This window comes from Punica granatum, chromosome 6 (genome assembly GCF_007655135.1).
Source record: "Punica granatum isolate Tunisia-2019 chromosome 6, ASM765513v2, whole genome shotgun sequence".
Classification (NCBI taxonomy): Eukaryota; Viridiplantae; Streptophyta; class Magnoliopsida; order Myrtales; family Lythraceae; genus Punica; species Punica granatum.
Window position 1 is genome coordinate 15,928,401 of NC_045132.1, and position 10,992 is coordinate 15,939,392.

At 40.0% G+C, this 10,992-nt stretch overlaps 1 protein-coding gene across 1 annotated transcript; it reads right to left on the minus strand.

The window, feature by feature from the left end:
* Positions 1 to 1,063: 1,063 nt before the first annotated feature.
* Positions 1,064 to 5,829, minus strand: LOC116210140 (translocase of chloroplast 159, chloroplastic-like). The gene is made up of 2 exons (XM_031543958.1): positions 2,491 to 5,829; positions 1,064 to 2,226 (listed from the first exon to the last, which is right to left on the minus strand). The coding sequence occupies exons 1-2, from the start codon at positions 5,577 to 5,579 to the stop codon at positions 1,455 to 1,457; spliced, it is 3,861 nt and encodes a 1,286-aa protein (XP_031399818.1). The 5' UTR covers positions 5,580 to 5,829; the 3' UTR covers positions 1,064 to 1,454.
* Positions 5,830 to 10,992: the final 5,163 nt, after the last annotated feature.

Consider the following 10,992-nt stretch of genomic DNA (forward strand, 5'->3'; position numbering starts at 1 on the left):
AAGCATATTTAAAGTTTTACAAATTATGAATTTTTATTTGTAAAATCCGTGCAGCGCACGGTGCTAGAAACCTAGTATGTTATAATTTTTGTTTTGAAATATTTATATATTTTACGGTGCTACTTGCTATCAAAAATAACAAACAATCAACCCGCTATTCATTCATAATTGAAGGAAAAAGAGAACACGATCATATCATGCAATTGGACATCATAACTTCATAAACTGAAATTACTCTTAAGTTTACCAAAGTTCGACGGGACAATACTTTTGTACACCTTCAATATATAATTGATCCATTTTATATCACTCACCTCTCATAACACCAAATATACCTATATGCTTGTTCAGAAAAAAAAGAAAATAAAAAAAAAGAACTCAACTTTTGTTTCGATGGTTTTCATCTCAATAGCACTTGAAGTTGTTCCGTAAAATCACGAAATCAATCCACAAAATTCACAAGTAATTCAATATGAATACCTCTCTTAAATATATTTCCTTTCCCTCTAAAATAAACCACAGGAATGTTGAATGAGCATTGACTCTCAAATGACTCAAAATCAAAGAACGACAAGCTTTGATAATGTTTTTGAAGACCACATAATTACTGCAATGTATACCCCCATATGTTGAGATATATATTATGGGGATATCGTTTGAAATGTGAACAATATACGAAATAAAGGAAATTATTATAATATTAATCACAAACACAAGAGATCAAATTTGTATAACACATCAAAATAAGTGACCATATTCAATAGATAACTCAAAGAATTGGAAAACATAAAAACGATATACTGGGTAAGCTATTTCAAGAACGATCTTGACTGTAATTTTAAGAGTGATTTGTCATATTTTAGGAAAATATGTATGATCTCAGTTGCACAGGTATGTAAAGAAATTTTTAGTGATTTGTAATTTATTCAACAAAGTTAAATGACATAGCTAGAATATGTGAAATTTTATAGTTATAATTATATATATAGCTAACTGGTAAACTGCTGAATCCATTCATAGCATGATCAACGCGATATCACCGGAACAATAGATTCGTATCAAATTTTCCAATCCTTGAGGTCCTCCACCACATATCCTCAGTTCAAATTCATCGCTATGAATGTGTCACAAAATGAAGCAGAAACCTCAATTCTTCCAATGAATTTAACGCGGCGAAAAAGTGGACTAGCACCGAGTTAAATTCCCGAGTTACATAGACAATGACATTATTATTCTAATTCCCTTATGAATAATCCATCTCATCATCGACGGAGTTCCTCAAGTAGTAGATGACAATACTAATAACAGGAGGGAATATAACAGCAACATGGAGTTCAAAAATTCAGAAAGGACATGTGATGTAACAACAATTCAAAATGATGAGCAGCAAAAATCATGCCTGAGAGAGATCATCTGAGCTTTCAAAATTATAATCTTTCACCAGTTCCATGGAACTAGTAGATCGGGTAGTTGTCACTAACCCCGGGCCACAGGTTCCTGTAAATGGCGGTTGCAATGGGTATGATCCCCGCGAGTGCGAGCTGAAGCTGCTCTGAGCTGCTGGTCCGAACCGAGATCTGCCCGCTCATCTTGTTGTTCAACCCTGCACGGATTCCAATCTTTGAACTACGACCAATGGAGAACTGGGACTGGAAGTTGGCGCCAAGGGCCAGGTCCCCTCTCCACCGCACGAGGGACAACCCCAGAGAAGACTGGTCCTGTCCAATTGGGAAATCCGCTTCCCTAAGCCTCATTTCCAAATTCGCCCCGTACACTGAGTCTCCCTGAGATCTCACCGTCCCAGCGCTCCCCACGAACACTAGTCGCTTCCCGAGGGCAATTTGATCCTCGACCTTGAGTCCTGTGGCCACGTTCTCTCCCAAGAAAGTGACAGAGAACCCTGCGGCTGTCCTGTTCTTCCTAAAGCTCTTGAACTTGGTCTCTCCCCTCAGGATGTATGCAAGCTGCTTCCCAATGTTCTGAATGTCAAAGCCTGCCATGGTAGACCCACTCTCGCCATACTTAGCTGCGACTGACGAGTCCAAGTGGATGTTGAACTCCTTCTTGTCCTTTGTGATCTGAACCGCGACAGCAGTTGGGAATTTACTGGCAATCGCAAGGCTGTGCTCGAGGTTTACTCCATCATAACCGCAGTCATGGTCCCACCCATGAGTGTCCAGAACAGGCCTTGCTATGAACTGCGATGTCGGCTCCAGGAAACGGTACCTGTAATTAGGGCAAACAGTTACATCTCTTCATTAGGAACATGCAAGACTAAAGGTGAATACATAATAGGACTGGATCTATTTTACATTGTGATTTCATCAAAAAAACGTAAGAGGTGACAACATAATAGGAGTTGGATTGTATTTTACAAGATGTTCTCCAACAGTCAAAACTTTGCTTTTCACTAAAAAATTATGTATTAATACACGACATGTCTTAGCAAAAATTTAGGAGGAATATTTCTCCCAGTATAGTTTTCCCTACCTGTATGCCGGATTGTCGCTATCGAAGGAGGGAGGGAGAACCATATCATGCAAAGGTACTGGAACAGCAGCAGGGCTTCCATTATCAGCATCAGCATCTTCTCCCACATATGCATACTCATCAGTTGTCACCTTTCCTTTCTTCTTCATCTCTCTCATTCTCTTCAATTCCTCCCTCCACTGCTTCCTCTGCAGCAGTTTCACCCGGTAGTCATACTCCTCCAAATATGCACGCCTCTGATCTTTGCTGAGCTTAGCTAGTTGGGCTTTCCTGAGAGGCTTGAAGGGTGGGAGCTGGTCATACTCGTCCTCTTCGTCTTCTTCATCAGACTCAGACAAATCAGCAAGATCTACATCAGAGTCACCATTCTCAATGCCCTGATCGGAGGGGAGTTTTGGATGAGTACGAGACTGCAACAGCCATGATAGCAGGTACGGAAGAGGTGGTGAGCGCATGCGAAACCCGAAAAGCTTCTTGTGATCAAATGGGTCCTGAGGCTTTGAGAGAGAGCTTGCTTCTGATAAGATCTTCATTGAGAAGGACAACAGCAATAGCTGTGGTCTCCAAGCTTGACCGTTTGGTAGAATCTTCTCGCCCTCTCTGTTCTTACGACAGGATGGGTGATTCTCCACAAGGGAAACAGGATTCATCAGGCTCGGATTCATGAGCCTCAAATCACCAACAGCTTGCCCAATTGACTGCTGAACAACATGGGACCGCTGAGTAACAAAAGCGTCATAGTTCAGCGGAGAGCCTGATGGGCCATCAGGTGGGGCTGAAGCAGCATGAGTGAGAGTGACCACAGCACTTCTCCAGATCGATGAGCCAAGAGAGCCCGAGATTGTCTTCAGCAATGGGAGATCATTGAGATCCCGGGTTTGTGTATCCAGTCGATCCACATACAGGACAATATCTGGGGGACATTTCTTTGTGAACTTCTTTATATTAGATAAGATCTTGCGATTTGTGTTTTGCTCCATAATAGAAGGCCTTAGAGCTGGAGTATCGAAAAACCTGATTTTAACCCCATGAACAGTTCCAACTATCTCTTTCACCTCAGTCGTGGCAGTTTCAAATGCATGTATCTGGGCCTTATTCTCACCAAGGATAGAATTGATCGTGGCACTTTTACCAACCCCGGCTTTCCCGAGGACCAATACGTTCAGGCAGAAGCCAAGGTCATCTTTTCCCTCTGACTCGAGCTCAGTAGCACTTCGCTTTGCAGACTCAAGGCTGAATATTTGACTAGTTTGCCTACCTGCAACAAGCGCCAAACGGTACAGCACTTGTGCTGCCAATGAATCTTCTGGGGAATAGCCCAATCTTTGAACAAGCCTCAAGAATTTTACCCTTAACTCCTGAATCTTCTCTAGTTTCTTCTTTTCTTCTTCAGTCAGATTGTTCTCAGACTCTCCTGAAGGAGTGACATTCGAAGAGAAGAGACTTGGGCGATTTGATCTTGGGCCAGGTCTGACGGACCTGAGAGAAGATCCCAACCCAGCAGGACGCTCAACAGAGAATAGCCTTGACCCATCTTGAGAAGTGATGGTAATGCCTCCTCCACCATCATCAGCACCGGTTGCAGCTTTCAAGAGAGCTGCAAGAGCTGCTGAGTCGAATAACTCCTTCCCCTCCCCTTCTTCATCGGTGTCAGCTTCCTCGTCGGATTCGGTGACAACCTGACCATCAATGCGTTGCGAGTTGCCCTGCGAACTCTCAGCACCAGACTGAGAACCAGCACCCAACCCTCTCTCCAGCTCATCCAAGAACTGTTTGGCAGCTTCAGAGTCTTCAAAGAGCACATCCTCCTTTTCTCCATCTGTTTCCGAGCCTTCTTCAGCCCCAGCGTCTTCATCTGGCTTAAGCTTTTGATTGTCCTCGGAGTCAACACACAGTTCTCGCTGGTGTGACTCTATTCCACTTGGGATACCATCTTCCGCAGCATGCTCTTGAGCTTCTACAATTGTGCCATTACTCTCCGGTGCAGCCCTAGAATCTGCTTCAAGCTCCCCTTCAGTTCCTTGTTTCCCCTCAGCAATCACGGGCATAGCAGCTCCACTTGCACCATCAGTTAAATCAACATTTGTTCCATTTTTGGAGCTTTCTTCCGCTCCTTTTCCCACCACATCACCATCATCTTTCTGCAAAATACTAGTCACTTCCACCGATTCATCAACACTCTCCCCATTCGTACTTACAGCAGTGTTCAAAGCAATGGGTTCGACAGCTTTGCTGCTAATTGGCTCAAACTCATTGTCCAAACTTACTTTTCCCTCAACCGGGATATCCCTCTCCACAATTCCGGAATCCTTCCCTCCAGCTACATCCCCAACAACAGCAGCCCCGGAGTTCAAAACATCGACTTGTATGGTTTCCACAACAGCGTCTCCTCCAGCAGTAAAATTCACCCCTTCTAGCTCATTAAGCTTCTCATCTACACGTTCAGCAACCTCAGGGCCGACCCGTCTCTCCTCATCCTTCAGCTTATCCACTCCAGTCTTGGCCACAGACATCGCCCCAACTTCGGAGCTCAAACTCATATCAGGAGCCTCCACAGTTCCAGTCACAGGTCCCTTTCCACTCACCAAGTTCTTATCAACACTGCCACCAGCTTCCAACAAGTCACTCAACTCCCTCAGCTTCTTATCCACAAACACCCCCTTCGCCCCATCTAAATCCTCCACAAAAACCTTAGCTTTCGAATCACCCGCACCACCGCCGCCATATCCTTCCACATCCTCCTCATCGTCATCATCATCATCATTCGACACCTTCGCCACGGGCCTAAATACCCCACGAGCCTCCATCTCGCGGCCCATTTCGGCCGAAATTGGAGCGTCGGGGGCAGTCTCGAACTCCTCCTGGCCGCTCGCGAAACCCCCGTTATCGGACTCGCCCTCGCTGTCGCCGCCCAATTTCACGTCCCCGATGGTAACGGAATTGGCGGCGACGGCCTCGTCATCGGAATCGTCAGAGGAGGCAGAGGAGGAGGAAGAAGAAGGAGAGGGGGAAGAACCTGAGGAGTAGTTCTCCATCGCCTTGGCCTGCGCCGCGTTCGACTCCTCAGGCATAATTGGTTTGAACTCCATTGAAGGTCGGGGGTAAGAGGGAGAGAGGGGGTGGGTGGGATTAGGGTTTAAGGGAAGGGGAAGGAGAAGGGATAATGTTGGGGGGGATTGCGGTGGGGATGAAGAAGAAGATAAGGTGAAAGGGCTGCTTGCTTGCTTTTCCTCAGAGCCCTCTGAGGTGAGACTGACGGCTTCTCTTCCGTTCGAAGCCGCTGATGGGTAAAAAGGATAAGAGGGAGAGAGGAAGAGGACGACTCCCTCTGGCTTTGCTTGGCTTTGGGTTTTTCGGATTGATATCGATAAGTAAAATTAAATAAAAATAAATAAATAAATGCATAAAACAAATTAGTAGATAAATAAATACAAAAAGAAAATTCCCTTTTTCTTTTCTTAAAGCTTTTTTGAGTCTTTTTACCAAAAAAAAAAATCTCAGTGTTGGTTGTTGATATTTTTGCTGGGCTATAAGTGCAAATTAAATAGACTTTTTGGGTTTGGGTGCAATGGCCCCCTTAAAGTTATATATAATCAATTAACCCGTCAAAGTTTAGGACAAGTTGCAAAAAGTGAGAAATGACCGCAGGTTAAGTTGAGGAAGGGTTCTCTAGGTAGGCTTTATGAGCTCAAACTTGTAAGCATCTCGTTCCGACCTGAGTTAGGTCAATCATTTAGGGAGCACATCGAATCAGAGGGCAGATGAAAATACACATCACACATCAGAAGATGGACTTTCAAGATTAAACAGATAAGTCATCGATCGCTAAATACTTAACTTATATTTTAAGTGCCTATTTTCAAAAACAATATGGGATAATTGGCAAGATTTCCTTTTTCGGGGAACTGCGTGTAAAACGAGTTTTGAAACATGACGCCCACTTATTGGAGACTTTTTTTTAAAACCCAATTGCTTGTATTTTTATCGAAAAATGGCACATTAATATTCTATGATTAATAAACTATTTGATTCATATAATTTATTCAGTAAAAAAGGGTTCGAGATGGAAAAATCGATGCTCTCACGTAGCGAGAAATGCTCATGTTGGGGTGTTTTCTAGGCAAAAACTATTTTTTAGAATCGAAGATATTTTTCGATAATTTTTCTTCACTCAAATGCGCTTTAAAATCCTGAAAAAGGTAAAATGAAATTTTCTAACAAGTTTGAGGGTAAATGAGCTATTACCAAACCAATTCAGTTAAAACTGGTTGGAACCAGTTCCTTTCGAGGAAGAAATTTAAAATGGGACCGCGGTTTTTGTATGAAGGCACGGTTAGTAATCGCGCCCAGCCCCTTAGGTGCGGTTGCTACTAGCTATCCAAATTTGTAGGTTTGGACAATTGAACCCATTCGGAACTCTCAAAATTTGAAATAACTTTTATTTTCATTCATGAGCTTTCGTTATTTGTAAAACGGTCATCGACTCTCCTTTACCTATAAATAGAGGGTCATTTGCTGAAGAAAAAACTTTTGGCCAACTTCATGTGCTGAAGTTCTGCCAAAATAACCCAAAAATCTCATAATTACACTAATACCTACTTAATCTAGTAAGGAAGCATCCATTTTCGAGCTTGGGGTATGAATTGAAGGTTGCTTTTCCCAAGCAAGCAAGCAAAGATATAGTATGGGCGACTTCTCACCGCTGTCCAGAACCGAGATAGAGCTCTTTAGCACCCATCTTGGTTGTTATGTGCTCATTTAATGTATTTATGTGTAGACTAGATGAATAGGTGAGTAATTTAAGTGTATTAGAACCTAATATGATTAATCAAGTAGTATAATGTTTAATTAGGATATTACTCGGCTAAGCTAAACTTGATTGCCAACGTGAAAAGACTAATTGCATGTCAATTGGACTTGATTTGGTGTTAATTGAGTTAATTTGTGTATAATTAGATGTAATTAGCCCTAATTGACTTGTACATGTGTAAATAAGTTCACGAAATGGCTTAATCATGGCTAATTGAGGGTGAAATTGGTAGATTAGCATTCTGTAATTCTCAGTAAATTAGGCCTAGTAGATGAGTCAATTTGATGATTTGTGGCTCGATTAGGCTTAATTAGCTTCCTATTGCTTGAGATTAGGCTTAATTAGGTTCAAATGGCCTTAATTAGCTCAAAATTAATCCGTTAAGCATGCTGGAAAAATTTTGTTGAATTGATCCGATAGTCAGTTGGGTGATTTAGGGGTAAATTAGGCTTAATTATATTGTGCTGGTTAGTCAGTATCTTTGTGTAATAGGGCCTAATCGCGGCCAATTCCTATTTTTTGCTTCAATTGATGAATGGAGCTTTGATTGTGTTGAAGACAATGTGGCCGAGTGGGTATAGTGTCCAATTAGGCTCGATTCTGCTCATTAGAGTCTAATTATGATTAATTAGATCAATTTAGGTGAAATTGACCTAATTAGTCTTTCGACCTTAGGAATTAGAGTCTAATTGAGTCTAATTGAATGTCTTTAGGCTTGATTAGTGTGAATAACCACTCTCGTGTGTATATGTGTATATTTGTGTGTGAATAATCAAGTCAAAATCGGTCAAACCATGAAATTGATGTAATAATTGGTAATAATCATGCACACTTTGCTTAATCCCATCGGACTAAGGGTAAGTAGATACTACTTATAGTGTCTTAGGCCTTTAGGAAGGTCTTAATGACCTTGAGGGTGGGTAATTAGGACCCGAGATCCCTTAAACTGGTTAAAGTAAATCATTCGACTTAGCCTAGGATTAATTGAATAAAAAATTCAAATTAGTGTAAATTGCCTAAATTTAATTAATCATATATATTTACATGAATCATGGGGATTAAGGGTAATAAACCCACTAATTGAATCATAGGATCCAAATTGAATGTCAAATTAACCATGAGGGAATTAGGATCATTTTCATTGATTTTTGGGGATTAGATGGCTAAGTCATGTAAATATGACCTTGATAATAAAATTAAAATAAAACTACATAATCTGTGAATAAAAGGTTTAGACATAGGAAAATTAACTTAGATCTTTCTAGGTTATGAGCCTTAGGCTCATTTTCCTCTTTTTGAGTCCTAAGCTCATTTAGGTCCGCTCGGCCCATTGTGTGAGTGTCGACCTGAATGTATGGCCCATGAATGTCTCGGCCTGAATGTATGGTCCATTTACTTCTTGGTTTGAAGGTATAGCCTATTCTTATCTCTCGACTCAAATGTGTGGCCATGTTTCCGAGTCGGCATGTACAATTTGCATATAAACACGTGGTTACATGCAGAATCTGTAATTTATAATTTATTTATTTATACATTCTCGAGTGATGCCTAGACCTTAGTATAAATAATCAGTCTTCCAAAATAGAAAGTGTCAGAATCAATAGGAGTTTAGGAGGGTATCGAAAGGGCGAGTCATTGGCATATGGGCCTCTATTCTCGTAACAAAGCCTTCGAACTCATTTCTTTGGTTTGAAGACTGAGTTAAACTTAAATCGTTAGGCAGTTAGTATCTTGACCCCTTAGGTGATCTAGGTGGTCACCGGCCAAATAAACGATGTAGTGGCTACTAAAATTCAATTGGGTTCCAGGTGACATGGACTAACAAAAATTCAAGTCGGGGCGGAGGCTTAAAAATCACGCTTGAGTGACAATAGTCTAGCTTGATTTTTCTTCGGATTAAGAAGATCTTAAATGATTATACCTCACAATGGCATTGTGAGAAAGGATCAATAATGATGTTTCGATTAGAAAAAATTATGAAAATTACTTGAGCTATTTAATACTCGTTCATTTGTTCATTGTAATTTACTTGGTGATTTCTCACGAACTTATTGAGATAAACACTTATATCGGGCTTGGCACATTTATAAAAGTCATTCGTAATGAGATTGAATAAGTCAATGTTGGGTTGTTTACTTTTAGCTTTTTAGTTTAGATTAGCAATGGTGGCGATAAACTCCCGAAAATGATATAAAGTTCAGTAAAAAGTATTTTCTTTAAAGAAAATTAAATTGCGTAATACATGTAAAAACTCAAGTAAGAAATGATAGCAACAATTAGTTTATTATAGGAGCATATAATATACATTTTGAAATGTATTAAATCATTTTTGCCACAAATTAAAATTTTGTTTTGCTGAATACAAATTAAAATGATTGAAATATGAGAAAATTCAATAAACCTACCTAAGAGAATTAGGATCTCAGTTTAGCTTTTACTTTTAACTGTAAAATATTTGCTAGAAAATTAAATTCTCTAGAAATGGATCAGAACTTATTAATAAGTGACTATCTCAAAAATAACTAAATTGCATAAACTATAAAAATTATATATATATATATATATATATATATATATTAATAAACCACTTTTTATTTTAGTAAAACTATATCGAATTACTTTATAAAAAATAGACTGTCAAATTAAGTACAATTTGAGGATTTGTCGAAAGCTCAATCCTTATGAAATTCTTCGATCTAACCTTACAAAAACAAGTGAGACTTAAGGTTTAACTGGCATTGGATCTGCTGTGAATTGTTTTGGGCCGATTAGTCATTGGATCATTTAACTCCATAGTACCTATTAAATTTCCATTGAGCTTATACGGGCTCGGACCCATATCCACTTAAAAGCTCAAGCTGATAAGTGGTGGTACCCAAGCCATATATTAACCCATGGATTTTCCTTTTCTTTTGCGATGTGGGATTTATCCCATTTTACTCCTCAACACCCGCCCTCACGTGCAATGTGTGGTCTATTTCTGCCTATACGTTGTCACGTGCCCTTAAATACCCGCCCTCAACAATTGACCTCGAGCCGGGCTCATCTTTCGTGCTCGGGCGAGGGGGGACACTAACACGAGGCGCACTCTTGGCTGCACTCGGACATATTGAGCTTGGTGTGGTGTGAGTCCATGCGCATACGCGCGTAGGCATGCGGAAGCATAACCCTCTCTGATACCATATTAAATTTCCATTGAGCTTATACGGGCTCGGGCCCATATCCACTTAAAAGCTCAAACTGATAAGTGGTGGTACCCAAGCCATATATTAACCCATGGATTTTCCTTTTCTTTTGCGATGTGGGATTTATCCCATTTTACTCCTCAACAGTACCAATAATATTACGTTGATTTAGAGATAGCTGATTCGATATCTAGTGAAAATATATGTGCCATTTTACTAGTTATTTAATATTTCTTTTTCATTATACTATGATTTGGACCTCCTTTATAACTGAAAAGTTACATATCAAATAAATCTTGCATTCTGAATTTTGGTAATTTTGTTATGAATGAGAAAGGATCTTCTATATGGTTGATATTTTTTTTTTGATAAGATCTATAGCCGACGTTATCTCCATATAAATCTCTTCTCAGATTCTTCCTCTTTATGAGAAAGAAATAACCGATAGTAATTTTCATTTTAAATATATAGTTTAGAAATAATTTTTTTAATATCGAATTTTTTATT